This window comes from Falco peregrinus, chromosome 2 (genome assembly GCF_023634155.1).
Source record: "Falco peregrinus isolate bFalPer1 chromosome 2, bFalPer1.pri, whole genome shotgun sequence".
Classification (NCBI taxonomy): domain Eukaryota; kingdom Metazoa; phylum Chordata; class Aves; order Falconiformes; family Falconidae; genus Falco; species Falco peregrinus.
Genome location: NC_073722.1, coordinates 67,755,160 through 67,769,153, shown reverse-complemented (window position 1 = coordinate 67,769,153; position 13,994 = coordinate 67,755,160). Strand labels below are relative to the sequence as shown.

The window sequence follows — 13,994 nt, the reverse complement described above, 5'->3', positions numbered from 1 at the left end:
CCCTAATAAGTAGTACAGGAGTTCCTCTTGCACAAATTACAGTCCAGGAAGCTCTTGCAACGTTGGGACACATGGTGCAGCTCCCAGGGAATTATTACTGAGTTTGATTCTGTATTTTGTTCTTAATCTTATTAGAAATAAGCCTATTTATTAATCTTGATGTAAAGCTTCATGGCAATGGAGAAAAGATGACCAGGTGCAGGTGATTTTGTTTGGCTTTGGTTTTCTGTATATTTTGTCAGATGATTTTGTCATTACTGTTTTTAAAAAGCCAAAACCAGTTGTTAGTAATCCTGAGAGTCAAGAGCTCTTCAGTAGTAGCAAGTTTGGAGGTCTGAGGCTCTAACTCATGGTGAATCTATGGAATACCCCAAGTACGGGTCAGTTACTATGTCAAAAATTACTTTAGTGCCTTTTTGTTTAAAGCAGTTCTTCAGCTTTTAATATGTATTAAATGGTTTATATAATTATTTCTGGTAGTTTAGTCTTTATGTAGACACCCCTCCACTCTTTTTTTAGTGTTGCTTCTCAGAATTTCATAAAGGAGGTAGAATATAATCATTCTTTCAGAATCACAAAGGTTAAGTTCTAACTAGAAGAATGTAATAGTAATGCCTGTTGGACCCAGATAGTTCTGAGATTTAGAGTAATAGTTTTTTTGATACAGATGTGTTGGGAACTTTAAAAGGGGAGTGGGCAGACTGTAATGATTTATTGATGTAATTTCTTTACCTCTCAGTTCCTAGAATTAAGAAGAATACGTTTCTAGCATCATTGCATGCCTTCACTTCAACTGACATTGTTATATTCAAATGCAGAAATCCGGAAAGTGGTTATAATTATTGCAAATAACTGGGATTTGAAGTCTCTCTTGAGAACATTTTGTTTTTCCTTGCAAGCTATCGATGATGACTTTTCATGAAAAATCCACATCCTACCTGTTGAGTGTAGCAAGAAAATTCTTACGTGATTAGTTGTGTGTAAAAGATATTATTACAAGAGCAATGAAAATTCAGGTAACCACATTAGAGGTGTTTCTTCAATTTATGCTCCAATCCTGAATTCTTACTGATTTCTACTTGCAGGGCTTTTGATGTCTATTCCTTTAGAGTTTTGATAACTAGAAAATATCAAATACTTCACAGAATTTCTTTTTACTTCCCTTGGAAGGTCCTTAGCAAAAGTGATGGAGCTGCCTAATTAGGAATATCAGTCACGCGCAAGACTTTAGCAGTTGCATGCGTCTACAGAAGATAAATAGAGGAGATGTAGATCTCCTGGAAATATTTCAGAGCTGGTTTAAAAAAAAAAAACGGAAAAGGAGAATGAGTTTTTAATCTTCTTGTACTTGTTTACCTTTATGATTTTCTAGTTTATATTTCCTGAAAGCTACATATGTGAGTTGTATTTGATTTTTTTCAGATGTTAAGAGACCACAACCCTAGAGGCATCAGCAAATACATATCTCTGATTTCACCCTTAATTACATTACCATTAGCAGAAAAGTGACAGTTTTAAAAGGTCAGGACTGTTGGAGTGGAAGTACTGTTTGGCTAGCAGGTAGTATGGTATTTCTTTTCTTGTGTTTATCATCATGAGTAGAAAGTCTCCCCTTGTGAGACACTGAGGCTTTGTGGGATCTTGGGTTAAGTGTTTACTGGCACAAGAATCCTCAAGCATCAGGAAGAGTTGGTGATAATTAACCATCTTGGTAATCTGCTATAGCCATAGGAAATGTTACTTTCATAAATTGTTTAAAAATGTTTAAAAAATTAACAAAATATTTTAATGTTAGAACATCATTGAGGGAAAGAAAATCATGTTTAGGAAAATACTGTCTTTTGTTAATAACTTCAGTAGATATGATGCTTTCAAAAAGTTCTACAGACTGTGGATCTCAGCTTTTATGAATACAAAATGTTCCTAAAAATTACCAGATGACCTAATGCTGAAGTAAAGAAAGGAGAATAAAACGCGTAGCAGTCATCTGTAGCTAAAGAATTCTTTCTGCTTTGCTTTGATGGCTGAACAACACACTGCCTTCATTATCCGAAGGAGAGCTTAGGAGAAGCCAGGAGTAAAAGTAGAACTGGAACCACCGGTATGTGTGCTGGATGGCTTCATCCAGCTTGCTGAGCATGTGCATAGCTTCTGAAAAATTTTTGCTTTGACTGTCTGTCCAGATGTTCAAGTTTAGCAATTTTTTGTGATGTGGCTGTATTTCTAAGTGCCTTATATGTTTATTCAAAATAAAAAGCCATTTGAGTTTCCAAGCTTCCCCTTTTCCCCCATCCAAACTTATTTCTAATTACCAAAAATTTATTTACACAAGTGTAACTTACTCTTGGAGTGCAAGCAGAAAATCTTTCAGCCTTCCAAACGGGTTTTGGAAGTTTTAAGTTCCTGGGGAAAGAGCAGAAAGTGCCTCTGCAACCATGACTCTGGCATCTCTAGCAGTGCAGATGGATTGGTGCTGCAGGAGTAATGCAGCCATTGAGAAAAGCAGCATGTGAGGGTTCTCTCAGTTGCTCCATCACTGTCAAACTGCAGCTAGATTGTCAAGCAGCATTGCTCACCCACCTGCTCTGGCATCCTGCCTCCTTTAGGAGTGACTGGTATCGGCTAGTCCAGGGTGGAACATGAGAAATCCCTAGTGTGCAGGTTGTCCTGCCCTCAGTTGCATCTCTGCCTTATGTATTTAGAAATCAGCTTGACATGTGAAAACCTGTCGGCATTCTTGCTAATCAAAATAATGGTATTGTTGACCTTAGTTTGAATAATTTTTTCTAATGAAAATGTTTGCCATCTAATCACCTGTGAAGAAAAGTATAGTTTCTTTCTCCTTTCTGAAAGTTGCCAAGCTGTAGCTTCCTGCGCTGGGGAGAGTAAGAGAGAGCAAGCTGCTCTATACTTTCTTTGATACACTGTTACGTTCTCTCCTTAATTTGCTTTCTAAGGCTTTCAGTTTCTCAGTATGTTTAAATTTTTTACGGTCTTCATCTGTCTTCCCACACCACCTGCTAGGACTGTATGTGAGATAGGCTGCCTGGGTACTAGGCAAGATATTGCAAATGGGATTGTATGAACCATTTTACATAAAGGTGAGTTTCACCAGCCTTCCACCTTTTCTACTCTTCTTTTTTTTTTTTTTTTTCTTTTTGTCCTGATTTCTTGTTACAGTAAACTTTGATAACAGTAATACCTGGGTCTTCAAATAAGTGTGTGTTACAAAAAAATAAGTCCTGTGTTATGGCATCCTGGAGAAGTTTAAAAAACAAAATAGAAACAAAACCTGTGAATGGTCATCCTTCCTTAATGGCATTTCCTAAGGCAGCAGGAAGAATCTTTCAGCTCCTTACTTCAGAGTTTAGGACTTGCCTTAAAAAAACAACTGGAAGTAACCAAAATCTTGTAGAAACTGTGCATGTTGTGGAAAAGGTCTAGGTGGGACTGCAGGACTTACTGAAGCAAGAGTTACGGCTGTAATGTGTGAATTTCACAGAAATCAATGTAAAATGGCTTAGAAGCCTGCCTTTTCTCCAACAAGGTGCCATGCTTCTGGCAGTCTTCCTTCCTTAGCCTGAAACAATAACAGGGCAGACAACATGGTATCACCTCACAGGGAGGGAGAACTGTTACCCAGACAGAGATGATTACCACAAACCCTTGCACAAAGGTGCTCTGCAGAACAGGTGAATAGAGTAGAATTTCCTGGGAAGGCAATGGGGTTGGAGTGGAATATCGGGTCCCTGGATATTTGCGTAAAAACCAGGATGTCTGGATTCTCAGAATTAATACAGTTGCGACTCAGAGTTTGTGCTTGGCTCTGGTGTTCGTTTGTAAAGACAAATATGAAATGACTGACAAAAGCAAACCCAAAAGGACCTGTGCATCTAGGTGTGCATGGCTTCCTCTGGTGTAATTAATGTTTCTGTTTAAGGAGTCATTTGTTATTGTTGTTTGCAAGTTTTGGACTGTAAAGTATTTATTTCAGTTCCACTCTTTCACCATGATTCCCTGGTCTTTTAGGTGTGTTTGAGTGAGATGTGCCGAGCTATGCATGGCTATCGCTAACATAACTAATAACCATTGCCCCCACCAAGTCCTTACGCCGCGGTTTCCTTGAGCACCCCGGCCACAAGGGTTGCGCTGTGCCGTGGTTTGGTGTTTCGATGTTTTGAAGCCGTTGCTTCCTGTCACACTTCGATGATACTAAATGTCAGTGTTCTTAACGGTTTAAGCCATGAGTCATCCAGAGGTGTAGCGTAGGTCATTAAGGGTGCCTGAGTGAGGAAACCCACCTTCTGAGCTCTTGGTAATACTGCAGGTGCCAAGGTAAAGACTTGAGCTCAGTCTCTGTGGCAAAGGGAGCAAAAGGAGCCAGAGCCTGAAACCGGCTGAAGCTCTGACCGCTGCGGGTGGTGTATCAAGGGAAGAGGGAACAGAGGAACTTTTACATCATGCTACTGCTCTCTGATGACCCTGCCTTGAGCAGGAGCTGGGTCTGGAATGGCTCCAGACTTGGGAAACTCCCAATGGGAGATCTCTACCCATATTTTTCGGGGGTGCGTGTTGTGTATTTCTCCCTGGAGCTGTGGGTGCAGCAGCAGCTGAGGCTGATTTCCCCGTACAGGGGTGCCGAAAAGGCAATCTCTGCCTGGTCCCCACACACCTACTGCCTCCCTTGTGTCAGCGGGAGCAATTGTGCGGCTGCTTGTCCCGAGAGATGCATACTCACAACTGGGCAGCCAAATAAACTCTTGGCAAAGATTCAAAGTATGCCTGTGGCATTCACACCACCCTGTATGAACCATTCCTGTTGTTTCAGCTGGCTGTTCTTGCAAGGTGCTGAGTGCTCAGCACCTTGAGGGATGGGGAGTATAAACTTCATTTTACTCCTCCAGAAGAGACACTGGTGATAGGGACCTAGAAACTAGCAGGACTCTTCTCTTTGGGACCCTACATTCCCTGGGGTTGTAAAGAAGGTTCTTCGCTGAAGAGTTGCGCTGATGTTGGTACCTGCTGCACAAAGGCCTAATGGGCTGCTAAAATTGTACGGGGAATATGAAATTAAAAACTGATACACTGCTTCCATAACTAGTACAAACTTAACATTGAACTTGTGACTTTTAACATTAATTAATGTAGTCAAACAACAGTTGTTGCAATAGGTGCTATTCTAAGTTAATTCCTAGCGAGCTGGCCTCTCTTGTCACGCTGGGGACAATTTAAATGTCAAGCTGCAGCCGTTCCCTCTCGAGCCAGTTTGTTCTTCATCTGCACCTTTATGGGAGATAGGCTCTGAACCATATTCTGTGCATGGATTTTCCCATCCAGTGCAAGCCATGTTTGTGTGTGCAATCCTGAATAGCTTACAACTCAGCTGTGATAGTTTTTTGTGACTTTTGTGCCTATCAGGTGATGGGATGTGTCATTCCTGTATCAAGTTCCTAAATGTGCTAATTATTTTTGTAGGAATTTATGCTTACAATGCATCAAAGATAAATTTACAAGCAAGAGAAAGCATACGAGAAAGTCTAAGCAAACAAGGAGACAGTAAAAAGTCTTAGAGGGAGGGAAAAGATGATTGTGGATGATGCAGCCTCCCTATCGTTGTGACTCAGGTCTCTGCTATACTGACTTAATGCGCCAGTGCAACTTAGACAGCCTGACAGATCTGTAATAAGAGTATAATTTATGATCCTCTGCCTAGTCCAAGCACTTCTAATTCCTTAAGTAAGAATTTATCTCTGTAATTGGAGTCAAAGTCTTTTCCCGTGTGGCATCACACCTTCCAGCAGTTTGTTCAGGATATCTTACAGGCATGATCCACTGCTCCATGGAAAATGCAGATCTTTTTGTCTGTGTTCTATGCAAGCTGGTAATAGATCTCTTCCTTTACTAGAGCAGGAGGATTAGTATATTAGTACTGGCAGAACTAACATTTTACAGTGAGCTCTTTTGTACTTTGAAAAGAGATTTTTGCTCTGCGCACTGGAAGGAAACAGTTTTCCCTGGTGAAAAAGTGTTGTCTTTACATTGCACGGCCACTGCTGTTACCGTGTCCAGAAGGAGCAAAAGAGTTTTGTGTGCTTCCCTCTTGAAAGCATAGGAGTTTGCGTTTCATCCATGTGACTTTTGGGAAAATTCAGGCTGTTTACTGTGTACTATTACTGTAATGGCTTTACCTGGAGTTCTCCAAGCAAGGCTTGAGATTTTGGCTTGTTCAGCTTGGCTGCTGAAGAGATTTTGCAGCAGTTTCTCATCACCAAATGTGAGTTAAATCTCAGTAGACATGGTTTTTTGGAAGATGTAGCACATAACTTTATTCCATTCCATTATATTTTCTGTTTTGAACTATAGTATGCAATAGTTAAAAGAAAAAACTCTAGTTGTCTGTTTTCAAGTAAGATACATCGGAAAGTTTTGTTCCAGGGGCTGCTGGAAGTGGGAGGAAAAAATCATGTTTACTGAAGGACAGCACAGAACTGCCTTAGGGGCAGACCTTCAAGCTATCTGCCGTGGGTTTGGTATTGTTGCACAGGTGCGAACTTTTGAGTTTTGTCAAGTTTTTTCAGTGTTCTCTTCCTTACCCTCCACCTCTGGAAAGGTATCTGTGAACAAACAAGGAAGCATTACAAGAACTGGTAAAAGAAACAAGACAGAGGATGAGGAAAAGGGCTCTCTGGCTTCCCTGTAATTGCAACTGAAGTAACATCTAAGCATACTTGTTTCCTTGAATGATTTCCATCATCCTATAATTGGGCTTCTGATTCGTTTTGTCGTTGGACTCCTGTAGCTGGCTGATGATGATTAGGCTGTGATAAGGCTGTGTGCCTTCTGAACAAGAACACCTGTGCTTGTGGGCATGGAGATTCTGTGGGACAAGGTGCTGTCACGCCAATGACTGACTACAAAAGGGTTAAGGCTTGCTAATTGCTCTGCCACTGGTGATAGAAGTTTCCTGTAAAATAACCAACTCCCAAAGTGTTTTTCTTTTGTGCTTTGCTGTTTGTTTCTGTGTTACCAGATTGTGTTTATTGCACCGACGCAGAGCGCGTAGCTAATATTGTCCTCACACAAGGCAGTAACTGCGGCGGCAGAGGCAGGTGTTCAGGTAAAGCTAAATTTATGATTTCTGAACAAAAAGATGCAGAAGAGGGGCGTACCCACCACCCCGTACCCAGGGCCGTGGCTTGCGCCCAGCGGAGCCGCCCCGGGAGCCACCGCGGTAACGGCACCGAGCGCCTGCCCCGCGGGACGGAGGGAGCGGCGCGGCCCGGCCCGGCCGGGTTCCTCCGCGGCGGCTGGCAGGAGGGCGAAGAGGAAAGGCGTACGGCCCCCCCCCGCTGCCGGAGGAGCCGCCCTCCCCTTGGGCTCGCCCACACCCGGCGCGGCAGCCAGCGCCGCCCGCCCCGAGCCGCGGCGGAGCGCGCCTGGAGGCGGCCCGGTACCCGCCGGAGGCGGCGGCGGTGCGGGGCCATGCTGGCGGGGCTGGGGCGGGCCGTGCGGAGCGGCTGCGAGCGGCGGCCCCCGGGGCTGCGGGGCGGGCGCGCTGGCTGCCCGCTGGCCTCAGCGCCTCAGGTGAGACGGGGGGCGGGCGCGCTGCCCGCGGGACGGGACGGGGCGAGGCGGGACTGCCCCTCAAGGCGGCGGGCGCCCGGCCGCCCCCCCCCAGCCTCCCCGCGGCCGCCCTCAGGCGCGGCGGCGGGACAAAACTTGGGCGAGTTCAGCGCGGGGCTGGGGTGATCCGGGCCGCGCTGCAGCCGGAGGGGCTCCGGGGCTCACCCGGGGCCGGGGGAGACGGGAGGCCGAGGGACGGGCCCCGGGGCGGCCGGTGGCGGGCAGGCAACGCGTCACGCCGCGGGTGGCGGGCTCGGAAGGGCTCGGGACCGGCGCCTGCTGCCCGCGGGTGGGTGCGGGGTTCCGTTGCGGTTGTGCCTCCGAGCGGGAGGGGAGCGGGTGAGTCACGGGCTGCGGCCGGAAAGCGGGAGAAACGGAACAGGGGCCTCAAAAAAAAAAAGTTTTCCTTATGGGCTGTCGTGGCGCTGCCTTGTACGTGTAAAAATAACGAAGTCCGAGTGCCTCTGAACTTCCCGCGGCGTTGGGCAGCCCCGGGGGTCTTGGGGCCGGGAAGGGCGAGGGAAAACCCGGCGGATCGGTGGGGTCCGGCGCCGCTGCCCGCCGGGGGGGCCCGGCTGGGTCTTCGCGTATCGCTTTTCGTATCAGAGGTGCTGGGTGTGCCTGCGGGCGTCGCCACACGGCAAAGCCCTGTCCGCGCCGCCGGGGCAGCAGGGACGCCGCTGGGGGGGCGGTGGCACCGGCGGGGGGGGCGGTGACCGGGGCCGGCGCCTGCGGTGCCGCTGGGCGCGGGAGTTGTGCGGGGCGAACTCCGCTGTTTGCCGAGGATTTTTGCGCAGACTGTTCAAAACCGCGTTACAGAATTCCACGGTATTAATTTGCCCCGGCTCTGTTAATGCGAACGGCCCTTCTTCGCTGTCACACGTGTATGTGAGGACATTTAAGAAAGGGGGTTGAGAGAAATACTGACTTAGCCTCCTTAGCCTTCGAAGGGACAAGCACGGCGTGCTAAAAACATCTTGCCCCTCACTCAGAGCGTTCACACTGTCGTTCAGCACACGCTGATGCTACCTACGTATTCAGTTTGTCACCTCTAACTTCTCCAGGGTACGGCTTTCCAGGCAAGCTTCGTGCTTTTCTGAGGCTCTGACATGAGACTGAAAGCTGATAAAGCTTCAAGAAAAGACCAAAAAAGAGAAGAGGTGGAGGAGGAGGAGGAGGAGGAGGAGGGAAAGCTCTCGCTTTGGCAGTGCTGCCATTATAAGAAAGTGTAGAAAAATGATCAGCCCTGTTACTTTGTGGGATGGAGCACAACAGTGATGTGACTCGGGAATTAAATTCCTGTACTGAATAGGTTAAGGGGATGGATGTTGTAATGTTAAGGAAAATTCTACTTGGGAAAAGTGTTTAATGCAAGATTTTTTTGATTTCTTAAGCAGAAATTTTTGGAATTAATATGAAATGCTTTTTATATATGCGATCTGTTGTTCTAGGTTTTCTACAGAATTGCTAGCATGACAGATAATGAAGCATGTTTACTGATTTCCCCCTTCCTGTTTTCATCTTCGGGTACCTTTTGATTTTTTGACTGTGTCTGCAGAACAGTTCAGGCAGCTAAAATATTTTTTCTCATAAACATTAAATGAATGGCCTGTAGCTGTGATTTCAAGCTAGCGAGAATAAAAAAAAAATGTCCTAATTGTTGTTGCAGTTGTTTACCTCTTTAGATATTGATGTAATGCAGGCTTATGGATTATGTACATCTTGTCCATTGCAAACACTGTTGTGATTATTTGATATTTTTTTCACCAGTATTTTCTGGTGTATTTTTTGTTTTGTTGTCATTGCTGTTTTGTGTTGCTAGCTCTGCTGCTTGCCATTGCTATTTGGGTGAACAAATATTTTGCCTTTAGCTCTGGAAGGAAAGGTTGGCGTGCTTGTGTGGGGCTGAGGAAAGCAGGGCTTGGTCACTTGTTGCCTTTGCCCTTGATGTCATCTGGTGCCATTGTTGGCCACATTCTCCAACATGTTTTATGCCGTGTTTGGCGATGGGAATCAGTTTGCCAAAAAACCTTCTGGGGCATTGATTGTAGGTTTCCATTTGTAAAGCTGGAGGTGATACTTCAGTGGCCGGGCAGGGTTGTAGTACTGTAGTTAGTTGTCACATGCTGTGAGATATTCAGGTATTGCTGTGTTGATGGGCAGGTGCGTAAGTACGCATTGTATTTGTGGGCTGTGTTTTCAACTGATAAATACACTGCTGTGGGGATAAACAAACCATTATTGCAATGGTTAATTTGCTGTAATCTTTCTGTAAAAGCAGGGATTGCTGTCCTAAAGAGCTGTATCCTTAATTATTAGCTTTTCATCTTCAATTTTAGACAAAATCCACACTGTTCTGATGGCTGTGGGTAACGTCTTTGCCTTCAGAGCAATGCTTTTACAAATTCCTTTTTATTTTGTAAAGTTGAGTTTTGTTATGTGCAGTTTTTTGTGTGTGTGGTTTTTTTTAAAGTGGCTAATGCTTAGACAGACACATAGTTTTTCAAACTAAGCAAAGCATGTTATATTGTGTTCTTTGGACAGGCTTTCTTTTTACACGTAGTTTTGATCCCATAAGGGCGTGGTTCATTTTGTTAAGAGTCCCATATTTGTAATGCTGCAGTTATTTTGCATGGGGCGAAACCTAAAGGTTGCCAGTTCTTTCGCTTCCTCTTCACTTGCACGTTTTAACTCCTGCAGCTCTCACTGAGAGAAATGCCCTGCTTGCACTGCTCTGCAGGAGGAAGAGCTTCCCTTGCCGTATCGAAGTGGGTAACAGATGTGTTAACACAGAATCAAAGCTTAAAATTGCTGGGATTTTTTGTATATCCATAAACCTTCTAAGCTAGGAAATATTGAAGGGAGTGGATTATTTTAATTTTTTTTAGATGATCATAGTTTCTCTGTAATGCTGAATCCAAATGGTCTAAAATTGTGTTGCTTTTTGTGGCCGTCTGTATATGTGAGATTCCCATTGGACACCTGTACCAGCATACTTACACCACTTGGGATGGTTGGCAACTGTGGAAAATGAAGCCTGGGTTATGCAGTTTCTCCTGGCTTAAAAGTAGGTTGTGCAGCCCCATTCTAGCTAAAACTATTTCTATCCTGTATGAAGATGCTAAAGTGGTGACATTTCTCCTGCAAAAGGCAGGGCTTGCTTTGAAGAAGTATGAGTGAGGGAATTAAAATGAGAAAACTTCAGTTTTTTCAAAATGTGAGTTTATTTAACATCATTAATTCAGAATGCATTCTATTTTTGTGTGCAGAGTTCTCTTACAATTGTGCCACTGGAACACATGGGTGAGGGGAAAAATTGTGTGTAAGCTGGCAAGATCAAATTGCAAAAGCTAGGCTTCTGTGAAAAAATGTTATGGTTTTGGTTTCTTCCTTGCTTAGGATATCATATATGCTTGTTACTGAGGGTTTTTTTCATCCTAGTTGCGAATTGCAGCCAGTAGGAGAGTCATTGGTTTTGTTTATCTGCAGAAAGCAGAGTGTATTTTATTTTGGGGTGGTTTTTTTGTCAGTTCCAGTGTCATCCATAACTATAAAAAATGTTTCTTTTAGTGCTTTCAGCTGATAAGTTGTTGACTACTCAGTTCCTCAGGCTGACTTGAACTTTTTTCCTGTCTTTCCTGTTAGTTTTTATAGTTATTCTTACTCCCAAAATACCATGATGCTCCCAGCATAATACCTATCCACTTTGTCCTCCAGTTTTATACAGTCTTATAAGCATGAATCTAAATGTGTCCCGATAGCCACAGGGTAATTGGAAATGTGTTCTTTCATTTGGGTTTTTTTGTTTTGCCCCTTTCTCTTTTGCACGTACTCTGCTGTTGGAGTTTCTAGGGTACTCTGTCAAAGCAACAACCCCAGGACATCCCAGGCAGCTACAGAGAAGTGAGTTATCATTGAGTGTGTCTTATGCAGCTGAATATTTCACATAAATGTGGTTTAAGTCCCTGCTTTGTATTTTCGGCCTACTGGGGTCCTTTGGAAATTCAGATCTAATTGAATCCAGGAACTGGGAGTAATTTGTGGCCACTGGGCCAGTGTTACCCCCCCCCCCCCCCCCCCCCCCCCCCCGTCTTTCTTCCCTTTGAAAGCCTTGCACAACAAAAGTTAGTTTGTTGATTCAAGTCTTGTTTTCTAAACAGAAACCTTGTATTTATACTGGGTATGTCAACAGAAGCATACAACCCACCAAACTGTTTGTGGAAGTACTGTTCACTGGTACAAATACTAATTTCTAAAAGCCTTTAAAAAGCCATTTAGAAGATCTCTGGCACTTGCCATAAGAAATGTGCCTTTGTATTTATACTGGGTATGTCAACAGAAGCATACAACCCACCAAACTGTTTGTGGAAGTACTGTTCACTGGTACAAATACTAATTTCTAAAAGCCTTTAAAAAGCCATTTAGAAGATCTCTGGCACTTGCCATAAGAAATGTGCCTCTCTCAGCAAGTTCTTTTATTTGCCTTTGATGCTGTGTCTATGCCAGAATAACAGGAAGGCATTGGGAGTGGCTGCTAGCCATTTGCTGTTGTCTAATCTTATCTGGCATTGAGATAGCTGTTTTCTCTGATAAATACACTTCTGGGGAGGGATGTGATACATAGCACAGAAATTCGTGATCCTTAGTGCTTCTGCACATACTCTCATATACTGCTCTTCTGCATTTTCTCTCTCCAGTACAGATTCTGTAGTGACTCAGTGGGTTGTGAGATACTTTTGTGCGTGCATGTATAGTTACCTGCAAAACACTTATTTTGTTGGAGGCTTAGGAAATTTCTAATGAACATTCTCACTCAGTGTTTGAAATCGGCATCAACAGTGTGACTTCCCCAAATTGTCAGTGTTTTTTTCCACCAGGGCAGATGACAGAAAAGCAGTAAATTGGGATGTGTAGATCAAATCATCTCTCCTTGCATAGAATATTAGGATGCTTTTATGCCTACTGTTGAGTAAGTGTCGACAGAGGTGTGTCTTTGGTGTTTGTGTGAATACGGCAATTCCTAAGAAAGGAAATGAAAACCCACTCCTGCAAGGCTGGAAAGAGTGTAGTCGTGCTCTTCAGGATCACAGGCTTTTCCAATAAAGAAGTTGGAGCTTTTGTGTGGTAAGTACAAGCAGTGTGCTACTGCAGAAAGTGTAAAGAGACCCCTAAAACTGAAATGCTGGTCTACCTTTACTATCTATAGCAGAATCTGTGTAATATTTTAACAAACTTCCCAAAGAGCTTTCTCATAGGTGATGCAGGAGTAATAAAGAGGCTGTGCTTCCCAAAGGCTGGGAAGTACATTACTCCAAAAATATGCAACAGGCTTATGATAAAGGAAAACAAAAATTTATTTAACTTCTTGTCGATAACAGGATAGCGACACTGTTTATTTATTTAATATATTTTTTAAAATCTAGAATGGTTATAGGAATAGTCATACCATGAAGTGATACCTGTATTGGATGCTCTATGGTTAATAAAGTAGATGACAGAAAATGATGCTATAATTTTGTTTGAAGTGGATGATGTGATAGAAACAGTGCTGTAAGTTTGAGTAATTTTTTTTTGTTGCTCATGAGATCAGGAACATCCAAATCTGGCACTGTTCTTTCTGGCACTCTGGGCAAGGCCTTTACTCTCAGTTCAGGTTTTATGTACCTGTAAAAGGACTAATACTAAATCTCTAGAGGATATCTGAGAAAATAGCTTTGCAAGTGTCTTAGGTGCTGTGAAGATTTACTGCAAATCACTGAAATGCTGAGTACTTAATGCAGTTTACAAACCCAGTGCATGTTTTAAGCATGAGTTTTTTCTGATTTTTTTTTCTTCTTACATTTTCATGTTTTAAAGCTGACAGGGCAAAAACGTAGACCCTATTCTACAGCTTATATTATAATATCTTAATTTCTGAAGGGGTGGTAGAGGAAGGAAAGCGAAATATAGATTTTTGGTGTTGGTTGGTTGGGTTTTGTTTTCTCCTGGTGAGGACTTCACCTTCTGAAGTCCTTCTTACACAGTAAGATTTTTGGTATTGGAGAGGAAGCAAACAGTACATCTGTTCTTAACACATGGTTAAACGTTTAAATCTTTATCTCCTCACTTCCACTTGAGGGGAAATGAGCTGAAGGAAAATGAATGAAAGGCTGGCTTTCTCTGGGATCATCTTCACCCTGACAGCATCCTTGCAGGTCAGCAGCAAAGGTGAACTTCACATTGGGTCACTCACTGACAGTGAGTCGGGTTCCTGCAGCAAGGTGAGAAGGCAGCAAGCTCTTCTGAGCCCAAAGGTGTTTTCACTTCTGGGCCTTGTTAAAATATGATGTTAATTAAGTGCCTCCTAAGGACATGTAACACCAGCTTTTGCT

The 13,994-nt window shown here is 43.7% G+C and overlaps 1 protein-coding gene across 2 annotated transcripts in view; it reads left to right on the top strand.

Annotated features, from left to right (window-relative positions):
- Window positions 1-7,300: 7,300 nt before the first annotated feature.
- MCUB (mitochondrial calcium uniporter dominant negative subunit beta) overlaps window positions 7,301-13,994 on the top strand; it is a 53,030-nt gene continuing 46,336 nt past the window's right edge. Inside the window, exon 1 of one of the 2 annotated variants that reach the window (XM_055796893.1) lies at window positions 7,301-7,584. In XM_055796893.1, the coding sequence (XP_055652868.1) occupies window positions 7,483-7,584 (102 nt within the window). In that variant the 5' untranslated portion in view covers window positions 7,301-7,482. The remainder of the gene's footprint in view (window positions 7,585-13,994) is intronic. The other variant, XM_055796894.1, reaches the window with a different exon arrangement.